The 12,424-nt window shown below is 38.0% G+C and overlaps 1 protein-coding gene across 1 annotated transcript; it reads right to left on the bottom strand.

Annotated features, from left to right (window-relative positions):
- Nucleotides 1–3,670: 3,670 nt before the first annotated feature.
- LOC310941337 (nicotinate-nucleotide pyrophosphorylase [carboxylating]-like) lies at nt 3,671–8,297 on the bottom strand (the record flags this gene model as incomplete). The annotated part of the gene is made up of 4 exons (XM_083906492.1): nt 3,671–3,859; nt 3,953–4,084; nt 6,720–7,030; nt 8,045–8,297. The coding sequence occupies 4 exons, from the start codon at nt 8,295–8,297 to the stop codon at nt 3,671–3,673; spliced, it is 885 nt and encodes a 294-aa protein (XP_083762618.1).
- Between the last annotated feature and the right edge of the window lie 4,127 nt (nt 8,298–12,424).

A 12,424-nucleotide genomic window follows, 5' to 3' on the forward strand; every position in this document is an offset into this window, starting at 1 on the left:
GCTGCTGCTGCTGCTACTTCTGCTGCTTCTGCTGCTGCTTCTGCTTCTTCAGCACATACTTCCTGTGCGCTTCACAAATGAGGGTGTCTCCGGAACAGGTGGGGGATTGTGATACTTCTGTTTTCCTCCCAAAAACGTATCTTTTTGGTCTGGTCACACACACACACACACACACACACACACACACACACACACACACACACACACACACACACACACACACACACACACACACACACACACACACACACACACACACACACACACACATAGACACACACACACACACACACACTCCCCCCCCCACACACACACACACACACACATACACACACACACACACACACACACACACATACACTAACACACACACACACACACACACACACACACACACACACACACACACACACACACACACACACACACACACATACATACACCATACACACACACACACACACACACACACACACACACACACACACACACACACACACACACACACACACACACACACACACACAAACAGAGTCTATTGAGTAAACAAAACAAATTATTTTTATTTCCCTTTATATTTATTTAAAGATTACAGAGAAAAGTTAATTCAGAGTTTTCTTCTCACACTTTATAAACAGTCTTGTCAGTGTGGAAATAAAAATATACCTGAAGACGTTGATGTTCACAACATCTATTTATTAAATATTGACTTATTGACTTTTGTTTTGCCTGATTGTCCTCAACATTTGAAACAATGATTTAAACTTCAATCACATGTCCTGTTATTATGCTGTTCCTCCAGGACACTAATGTAACTTCCAATAGATATTGTTCTTCAATCCAATCAAACTTTATTTATAAAGCACTTGAAAAACTACAGCGGAAACAATGTGCTGTATGGAAGCGTATTGCATTCACTTGCTTTCTGAGTTACTCAGAAACACAGGAAAAAAATATATTAGTCAGAAAAACAGAACATTTTTTTTATAAAAAAAACCAAACCGAAAATTAATAAAACAGTTTTTTTTCCCAAGTGAATGCATTATGCTTCCAGAAAGAATTACTCACAAAATTAGGAAAAAAATAGTCCGAAAAACAGAAAAAAAAAATTATCAAAAAAAATAAACTAGTTTTTTTTTTCAAGTGAATGCAATACGCTTCCGTACTGTACATCAGAGATAAATAAAATAAACACAAGGCCTAAAAACAATAAAACAGACTATAAAGACAATAAAATATGGTTGAAAATATAAAAACAACACAAATAAAAACAGTCATATAGGAAAAAAAACAAACAAGAAAAACACGTTTTAAAGAAGAAATAATCATTTAACCCAAATTTAACAACATGCATTCACATTTTAAAAGTAAAAATGTGTAATTTATTTGTTTAGTTTTTGCTGTGATTAGTACGGAAGCGTATTGCATTCACTTGAAAAAGAAAAAAATCCTGTTTTTCTCACTAATTAATTTTCGGTTTGACTTTTTGAATAATCTTTTTTCTGTTTTTCTGACTAATATTTTTTCCCCTGTTTTTCTGTCTAATTATTTTCCTGTTTTTCGGAGTAAATTTTTTTCTGTTTTTCGGAGTAATTTTTTTCTGTTTTTCGGAGTAATTTTTTTTTCTGTTTTTCGTGCAAATCTTTTTTCCCTGTTTTTCAGAGTAATTTTTTTTCTGAATTATCGAGAACTCTCGCGAGAACCTCCAACCTGCAAGTGACTCCCATACACCCATGGATATACATCCATGCATACACATATTGTGACTCCTTACCGCACATACATGCCTCATAAATGATCTACCGTAGCGGGTCAATTAAAACAACCGCAAAGTCCTCAGGTGCCTGCGTAAAGTCGACAAACTAATGATAATACCATCTATGTGACTTAAAGACAGGACTATCTCCCAGTGTCTTAAACCCAGATCAAAGTAAAACTTGATTAAACTAAACAAGCCATCCATGTTGTTATAAATCGAACTCTCAATAAAGGAGTGAATGTGTTTATTATTTCAAATGCTCTCTAAACTCAGAAAAAAATTACTCCGTAAAACAGGGGAAAAAAATTTGCACGAAAAACAAAAAAAATTACTCCGAAAAACTGAAAAAAAATTACTCCGAAAAACAGAAAAAAAATAACTCCGAAAAACAGGAAAATAATTAGACAGAAAAACAGGGGAAAACAATATTAGTCAGAAAAACAGAAAAAAGATTATTAAAAAAATCAAACCGAAAATTAATTAGTGAGAAAAACAGGATTTTTTATTTTTTTTTCAAGTGAATGCAATACGCTTCCGTAGATTAGTACCTCCCTCATACATTTAATTTCCTTTCACTATTTTAAAATAAAAAAATATTTTTTTAATTTCTATATTTATTTATCTTTTATTAATATGAAGGTGTGGAACTGAAGTGCTGGTACCCAAGTTTGCACCCGTTTCCTGTTCACTTCCGTGGTTTTGATCTCTTTTTTTGCTTTCCTTCACTTTAGACATGTTCCCATCATGGTACAGTTCACTTACAGGTTACACTTACACTTTCAGTTTGACTGAGAACAGTATCTTCACGTGGTATAGGCTGTGTCTGATGGTCGTAGTGTAGTAACAACAACGCAGTTTTTGTTTTGTGGCTGTTTGCCTCAACAAGACATTTGAAGAAACACCAGTGGCAAGAGGGTGATGCTTTTCTGTCGCCCAATCAGCTGACTGTCGTGGGTCTAGCTCCACCCGTATCAATACATTACAAGGGAAGAGTCCTGAAAAAATGGGAGTCAGTTGGGGTCGGTTATTTTGTTAATATTTTATTTCATTAAAAAAATGATTCTTGTTTAATTGAATTTATCTGCAGGCCTTTGGGCACCCTCATTGATCCGTCACTACAAATGTGGAACAGAATTCTGAAATAATAAAAATAAATAATTTTCCACTACACTACACAGACGGCTCAACTCATGCATGTTTTTTTTTTTTTTTTTGCTTTTCCAGTAGTGCATGAGCATGACGTCCGACACAAGAATCAAACCAAAAATGCCGAACTGTATTTAAGTTGTTAATCTTAATTTTTTTTCAAGGCCTAACTAGGAACAGGAGTTGGAAACTAGCAATAGCTACAATCTCGATGTGCAAACAGTCATGTACACAGCAGGCTGGATTTGTATGATTCACTTTGGTGAATTTGAAGTCTTTAAACTGGTTTATTCCTTTAATGCAGGGAACATAAATTAGACCATCTTTGTGTTTTACTGCCCTCTATAGATAAAAAAGCAGTGGTTTATAATTAATGCAATTTAAAGATTTGTATCAGTAATAGTCAGGCACTGGCTACTCCGAGGTGGTGAGCCCCCCACATCTTCAGTAATTCAGTGTAGGGCCCCATAAAGGCTTGGGCTAGCACTGGACCTACCCTTGACCTTGACTTTCTTAAATCTGGATTGGAACCATAATTAATGTAACTGGTTTAAAAAAAAATAAAAAAAATCAATATCAACAAATATCTGCAATGAAAAATGGTATGTTACACCAATTTTATTTAGGACAAGCTTGATCATTACAAACACATGTTGTATGAGACTTTCTGTTCTGCCTTGATTCTTATCAAACGACTGGTGATATCACACAGGATGTGCCAACATAAAGTCACTTTACCAGCAAAATAAATGAACATACTTCTGATCAGTCAGGCTTTTGAACCTTGAGAGAAAAGTCGACCACTGGGCAGCCTTGTGTGACACAGCCCAGGGAAATGATGTCAACATGTGGTGACAAATACAAAGATAAGTTCTCTGGGCTGATGCCTCCACTGGATTCTATCAGCAGAGTTGGGAACTCTGTCTTCAGGGATTGAGCTGCAGCATGGAGCTCCTATAGGTGAGACAGAGGTGTGTTTTTTTTTTAATTTCATACACAGTGACATAAGTCATGAAAATGAGAGATAATGTGGACCCTTTTTTTCACCTGAGGTTTGAAGTTGTCCAACATAACAATATCTGCTCCAGCTGCAGCAGCTTCTCTGCCCTGCTCTGCAGAGCAACACTCCACCTCTATCTTACTGCTGAAGCCACACACTGAACGTGCAGCTTTCACTGCCTGGAGAACAAACACAGTCATTCATTCATTCATTGGTTGATTGTGGTATAGAGAACCACAGGGCAGAGTACATTTCTCTAAAGAGAAAATAGTATATGTATCTATTTGTATGTATTTCTTATACATCTGTTATGTCATATATTTCTTATATCTTATGTATCTATAAGATAATCTCTTATCCTATCATTGCTTGTGTTTTTTTTATTGTATTGTATTGTAATATTTCAAATTGTAAGGTAATCTAATAGATAGAATAGGTAGATTTTATTTACTTATCTAATAGATAAGTAAAATACACATACAGAACAGTGATTTAAGCTAAGATGACATCAACAGACAACACTTAATTAAATAATAAAAAAAATAAAGGTACGTTTTGAGCCTGCTTTTGAAAAGTGTTATTGAGGGGGCATTTCTGATGTCAAGGGCAGTTGGTTCCACAGGTGAGGGCCAGCAACAGAAAAGGCTCTGTCCCCTCTTTACTTAAGCCGGTACCGTGGGACATGGAGGAGACCTTGGCTGGAGGATCTGAGGGACCTGTGGGCTACATGGTGAGCCCACAGGTTGAGCAGCTAGGCTGTGTTGGTGAGCAGCCTAGCTGAAGCGGTGCCACCAGTGTCATAGGGAGACCAAAGTAGAGGGAGTTACAATAGACGGGAGGTTATGAAAGCATGAATGACTTTCGTTTGGAGATTATTCTTAATTGATAAAAACTGGTCCTTGCAACAGATGAGATTTGCTTGTCCAGGTTATGATGAGAGTCTAAAATGACACGCAGGTTACGTGCATGGGGGACCAAGTTTGTTGTTTGTTATCATTTAACTGAAGGAAGTTGTTAGCCATCCAGATTTAAATTTCTTCCAAACAGTCTAAAAGAGGCTGCATGGAGTTGCCAGACATTTTTCAAAATAAAACCACAAATAAAAAAATGAAAAAACGACTTCTTTTCTTTGTTTACAAAATCTAAATGAAAAAAAACCCACACGTTTTTCCAATTTCCAATTTTGTTCTGAAATGAAAAAGGAAAAAAACGGATAACGAGAGTTTCCCGTTGAATCCAATTTTGATAAATGCAAGCTGCATGACCCAGAAGTGACCTGTCAGAGGGCCTGCAAAACAAACCAAAGAAGAAGAAGTATGGCCGGATTGGAGGATAATTCTGGCATGATTTGGCCTCTTTTTATGACGGTGTATCAGGGCCATGTATAAAAAAATAAAACAATTCTGGACCAGGGGAGGGGGGTAATATCGAGAAGAAAAAAGTTGCAGATTTACGAGAAGTGTCCGTCACTTGCTGCCGGCTGTCTCACGCTGCGCTGGGCGAAGAAATAAAGTAAATGAGTGATGAGTTGATTTCTCCCCATGGCGCCGACATTAAAACTATTTTGGTTAAGTAAATTTCTGTCAGTAAGCACTGCGGTCAAGCCAGCCGTAATAATAAAGTGCACCTTTATTGACAACTTTATGTCAGATACATTTGCGCGCTGCCTACAGCGTGTGGAAAATTCAGGTTTTCAAAATAAAAGTGGGTATTAAATTTTAAAAATATGAGTGTTAAGATTGTTTTGTATTTTTAAAAGAAATAAATAAAGAGGTGTATCTCATTAAGTGTGATCCTGCACTGATTTTGAGCCAGCAGGTGGAATTACCTGGAAGCTATTGAGCTATAATGATCATATTTTACTGTATGAAATGTATTACAACATTTATAAAAATAGGAAAAGCGTGTAAATGTGGAAAGAAAAGGTGTGTCTCATAGAGATCACAGCAAGTGTAGCTCTACTGTCCTACACTGATGTTGACCCACTAGGCCACATGGCCTGGAAGCTATTGAGCTAAAATGCTAATATTTGCATTTAAAAATAAACAAAAAACAGACTGAACTGATCAGTCAATATACAACATACGTTTCATATGTTTAAAACACATAAACAGCAGGAGAAATTGCTGGTGTGAGTCGATATATTTAATAAAATGGAAATGCACTTTTAATCTCATAAATCTACAATTTTATTGTCTCGTATAATTGCCACTTTTAATCTCATAAATCTGCAACTTTATTATCGAAACATTACCCCCCTCCCCTGGTCCACAATTATTACATAATTATTATAATTTTTTTCATATTGGCCCTAATACACCGTCATAAAATGATGCCAAATCATGCCAGAATAATTCTCCAGTGAACCAATGACACATTATTTTATTGTATAATTTCTTATCATATCTGTCATTTCATATATTACTGGATTGTATTGTATGATACAATTACTTAGTGTTTAAATATTTCATATTGTCAAACGAGCCAGGTTGAGTGTTTTGGATCATGAGGTAAATACTAACTAAACAAACAAAGAAGAATGAGATTCTTTTTGACACTGAAGTTCCCTGACACCCTTGAAAAAGAGAGGTGGGTGGAGGAGTCGTCTTTTTTTAGAATCTGCAATGGCCAGATCAAACCACATTGGGTGTAGTCCAACACACACTGAAGCTTTAAATTTTCATGACTTAGTACTGTTTTACCGTTAGCTGATCAGTTTATTACACATCTTAGTTATTAAATACTTCAATGAAAATGAACTATCATCTTTTTTTTGATGAATTATAAAAAACATTGGATCTCTCAGCTGCTCACCTCACTGATACTTCCTGATGCCCACACATGGTTGTCCTTCAGCATCACCATTCCACTCAGGTCCTGCCTGTGCATGGACACGCCCCCAATCAGCATGGCGTACTTCTCCACTAGACGGAAGCCCGGCGTGGTCTTACGTGTGCCTGCCACTTCTCCATGCCATCCTCCTGCCACTGCGATCGCCTGGAGCTGAGAGCAGCGTGTAGCGATCCCCGAGGCCCGGGCCAGGCAGTTGAGAGCTGGCCTTTCCCCGAGGAGGACGCACCTCGCTGGGCCTCTGACCACAGCGGTCACTGTAACTGCATCTGGACCTGAGGAGGATAAACAGATCTGAATCCGATCCCTTTCTGGACAGGTCACTAGTCTGAACAAGCATTCACACCTACGGTCAATTCGGAGTATTCAATTGACCTCTGTATGCTTTTGGACTGTGTGAGGAAAACCAGAGAACCTGGAGACCCCCAGTTGTGAACATGAGTCTTTTTGCTGTAAGAAAACAGAGCTAGCCACTATCCCACCATGTGGCCCATATGTGATTGTACTCAACAGGGGACCACATAAAGAATGTTGAAAGCAGTGTAAAAAAAATTTTTGGCCAAGAATTAGAATAAATTTGAATTTATAGATTTATAGAACGTGAGGTTTTTCCACAGACTTATCTGACTGCCCAGTGAGAAATTGAATGCTTCTACAAGCACCTCCATGCTTGAAAATCCATGGAAAACTACAGAATATGCATGCACATATTTACTGCTAGTTTATTCGCATTGGATTAATTTTTCCAAACATTCTTACCTAAGGTCAATGTCGGATTAGTCTTTATTTATTTAGTGTAGTCTTTATCGTCCAGTAATAATTACAGACATGACACTTTCAGACAGGACTAAAATCACTTTACTACCTTTATTACCAGAGCCTCTCTCACCAAAATGGCGTTCTTTTGGTCAGCTACAGTTATTGAGCCCTGTGAAACCTGTTTGTGTTTCTGTCTGTGTTTTATGATTCAAATGATATCGCACACAGTGTGCACCTCCCTTAGCCTTCGCTTCACTGGCTTCCTGTCATCTTCCTGCCATCTTACTTCTCGTAGTTGTTGCACCGTCAGAGCACTGAGGTCAACAACTCAGCACTTCTACATTCTAGACTTATGCATTCCTGCCATATAGACCATAGACCATAGACGAGCCATAGAAGACCCTCAAGGGTTTTAAGTATTTGTTAAAGAACAATTTTGGCTTTTGTTTAATCCTTGTTGAGCATGTCTTTTTACCTATTTTATTTGTTGTTTCTTTTTACCTAAATTTTGATTTGATTGACGTCCTTACCGATCTCAGCTCCCTCCTGGAAAATCCAGTCCACGGTGCAGCCGACCTCGGTGAACACCGCTGTGAAGAAGGGGCTTCCTGCCAGAATGCTCTTAGGTGTCTTACACAGCAGCCTCGCCTCCACCTCCCGTGACCCCACACACACTCCTGCAGGGTCAAAGTTGGGTGTGTCCTCTGCCAGCCACTGTCTGGCCAGCTGTGTCAGCGTGTGAGGTGGGATCGCATTTGCTGCTGTGTGTGTGTGGGGAGACATTCTGAAAAGAGAGCAGCGTTGAGAAAATGTTGTTGCCGATTGACATAGTAGTCCAAAAATAAAAAAGACAAAGATGCAACATGATTTTCAAGGTGATTTCTTCTCACTTTGACTGAATATTAAATACCAGGCTTTAACTTTGATAATTTACAACAATACTACTATATTTGTATTTTATTGTGAAAGTTACCGCGTGGGAATCACAGGAAAATATGATTTAAACAGTTTTTATACAGGAAAATACAAATAAATCACACTGATTTACTGAACGACATACATGTGAAGGCAAATCAAATTTATTTGTATTGCATCAAATCATAACATACAGTCCACCTCAAGACACTTGACATAATAAGGCAGAGCAAGCCTTATAATATTATAAAAAGAAAAGAAGTGAAACCCAACTAACATTTATACAGTTAGTAACTGTTATACAGTTTCTGTTTAGTTTAATTGAGTACAGAACAACGTCTGTCCACCACCTGATAGACAGACGTGATTGATTTTGATTTTTTAACATTTCTTCATATCTTTGGTTTTTCAAATGTGCATATTTATACTGAATGCGTCTCATTTTAACCACTTCTTCCCTGACCCTCTTTTTGGAGTCCCTGCTCGAAAATGACATGCCCAAACTAAATAGAGTAAATCTCTGCAGTTTCAAGCTCTATCATCAAAATCAAGATAACACTTGTGAGATTCCACCAGACGTGTAAGTTTCACTGAAGATGCCACTGTGTCAGAGTAAATGTACATGGAACACAGCATAACTGAAGGATGTTTTTCTCTCGCCTAAAAAAATATTGCATTTTAAAGCAAATATCACCTTTAAAATATGCAGTAGGAGCTTTAAAACACATGGAGGTCATGTAACAACATGTGGACATGAGCTGTGCAAAGTCTGATGCTGCTGAAGTGAAGCAGAGTGAAATTTCAGAGGTTTTATTTAAGAGATGTCTAGGCGTTCTCTCTGTTGGCACAGTTTGCCACCATCTGTGCCATTTGAGATTTCTTAGGTACCAAATTATTAAAACCCCATTTAATTTTAGTTATATGTCACTACAGATCTAAAAAGAACTTGTTTTGAAAAAAAAAAAAGTATGATAACTCGCTGTAAATCGATGCTCCCTGTGCAGTGTGTAATAACAGCTCAATTAGTGATTGACAGCTCGTTTTAAACCTCTAAACTGGTAGAATCAGACCCCCCAAATGCGTGTGAATCACTTCATTAGCGAGTCAAAAGGACATAAATGCATATGACGCATTTGTGCGGACATTCGCTCTTCTCTAATCAGAACGATCCAATGTCGCTCTGCAATGATCAGTCAGACCGGGATTTGTTCCCAAATCATGCTGGAAAGTGTAGTTCTTCATTCACTGTGTTTCGTGAACATAAGTTTATGGTTTATATGAGGTTTTAGCTGAGTTTCTGACTTTTCCGTGAGTATGCAGCACGTATGTGTTTGTGTTTGTGCGTCTGACGCTGCCAATGGTACCGGGAGCAACCGTGAAGAAGAGGTTAAACAACCTCTGGATATTTGGTGGTAAGTGTTGCTTTGAGCATACTTTTTACAACTAAATCTTTAAATTGCATTATGTTTAGTTAAATAATGGTGGGTTAGTTGGCTTTATATTAAGATTGTTTGTTTACAATCTGTATTGCTTTCCTTTGCAGTTGGTAAGAAAATACAAGGTGTGTTGGTTTTATGTGTAAATTAGAATGGCAACCCAAAAGAACAACCTTTGCTAGAGCACTGTTCACCCCTCCTGTTGGAAATCTAAACCAAGAAGCACTGACACTGTTCCATGGATTAAATCTGGACAAGAACATTTTAAAACACGATAACCATTCATAATATAATTTTTTCCTTTCATTTGATATGCATTTGCGGTGAGTCAGGTTATTTTCTCCTGTCTAAACCTGCATGAACAACTTATGTTGTCATGCCATTTCTACTGCAAGGCTCTCAACTGGTAAAGTTTATAAACAGAGCATTTTCAATCACAGGACCAGCATTAATAAACACATTGATAGATTTACTTACTTCCACCAGTGGCTCTCCTTTGTCTGTTTCTCTCAGACTGCAGTGTTGGAACTCTGCATACAGAGTCACAGGAAACATGATGTGGAATTTGCCCCGTGTCCATGTTGGAATGTTTACGTTAGTTTGGGGGAGTTAGCACTACGATAAAAAAAAATTGATTGACAGGCAACAGGAACAGGCCTGAAAAGAAGTTGTTTGACAAAACTCTTATGTCATAGATTTGTGATATCAGGTTTATGAAATTACTTAATTGCATGTAATTCCTTTTTCATTTGTGGATCTTTGCACATAAGCCAGCACCGTCCTGTTTCAATGGCTGAACTGACCGCACACCAGGGATGACTTAGATTATTTTCAGTGTTTTCATGCTTTTAGGGCTGCTTTTGTGTTACATTATCAAGGCTGTTTATCTGAGTGTTTGTATGGTGGCAGCCCTCTTGGAATCCTAACCCAGTATGCATGTGGTTGCTCTGATTTCCGAGCTCGAAAAGTGGTCTTCAGGTAGAATTCCTATGTAAGGACCGGCCCATGTCCTTGCACATTCCGAGTTCTGGCTATAAATGGAAAGCTGCATTACTTTGTTGTTTGTATTGGTCAGTCTTGTCTAAATTACCTAAAATGGATACTTGAGTAATGTACAAGTATCTTACCAGAACATTTCTTTGGTAAAGGTTGAAGTCACCTTTTACCATATGATTTAAGTATAAGTCTTAAAGTATATGACATTGTACTTAAAGGTGAAGTAAGTAGTTTATAGTGCCATCTAGAGGAGAGGCTGAAATTTACAACAAAGAACTGCTCCTCTGCTCACCCCCTCCCTTCCCTGAGCGCTACGGTATCCGCAGCTGGTCAAATGTCGTCCTCGTCGTCTTTCTCCGTGTCAGCAGATGAGGTTTGTGAGGCGAGGGAGAGGGCGAGCTACCACGGCCGTAGCAGACGAATCGGAGAGAGAGGAGGCGGGACTTCCTCTACAAGTAAAGCGACGCTTGATTTGTTCTCTCGCATTTGTCCTTACAGGCTCCGGTAGAAACATGGCGTCTCGCTGCTAACAGTGGCAATGCAACCGCGGCCCGCGACCATGTTATTTTACATGACTTTTTGAAACACTACGAAAATGAAACAAAAACTATTATACAACGACTAGACAATGCAGGAGCACATAATATGTATAAAAAAGTGGATTTTGGGTTATATAAACCCATAAATACTACACAGTGTCCCTTTAAGTATCAAAAGCAATTTAAGTAAAGTGAAGTTAAGTGGTCAACCAAGCTGTCTTTCAACTGGAAGGTTGTGGGTTCTGTTCCCAGCTCCACTAGTTTCTTTGGGCCCAATGTTGCTCCTGACTGATGTGGTAGCTGTGTGTGAATGGGTATGAAAGATGTGTTGGTGAATGGCAAAAACTGGTTGTCAAAATTCGAAAAGCACTTGTCGTATTTGTTTCCCAGTAAATCAGTTGAACACATTTACATTCAAGCATTTAGCAGACATTTTTATCCAAAGCAACTTACAAAAGAGGAATAAGCTACATAGACGTAGTCAGAAAGAAATCCACTAGATAGGAACAGTGGACTGATAGAGTGAGCGTGCCGAGGTGGATCCAAGTGCAGAAGGAGGGGGTAGGGTAAGTGCTCAGACAGAAGATGCACTTGGAAGAGCTGGGTTTTCAGGAGCTTCATAGAACACATAGTATAGTTTAATCTTTTAAATGTAGATATGTTGCTACGTTGTTTGTGCTCAAGAAATATAATGTAGAGCATTGATACTGACTTATGAAATGGAACGTGGAATGCTTCTGAGGTCTGATGTAAATGGAACAGAGCATCACTGATTATACCATACCATTATACCTTTATCTTATTGTTCTTTGTTGTCCTTGTTCTTTCTAGTTGAATGTTTTTTATGTTGTGTTTATGTGTGTTCATGTTTTACGTTTAATGTACAGTGTGAAAAGTCAAATTCCTTGTATGTGTTCACATACTTGACCAATAAAGCTGATTCTGATGTGTGTGTGTGTGTGTGTGTGTGTGTGTGTGTGTGTGTTGTTTTTAAATTAAGCACTTTTTGTTCGTTTGATTAATT

This window comes from Microchirus variegatus (genome assembly GCF_963457635.1).
Source record: "Microchirus variegatus genome assembly, chromosome: 19".
Lineage (NCBI taxonomy): Eukaryota > Metazoa > Chordata > Actinopteri > Pleuronectiformes > Soleidae > Microchirus > Microchirus variegatus.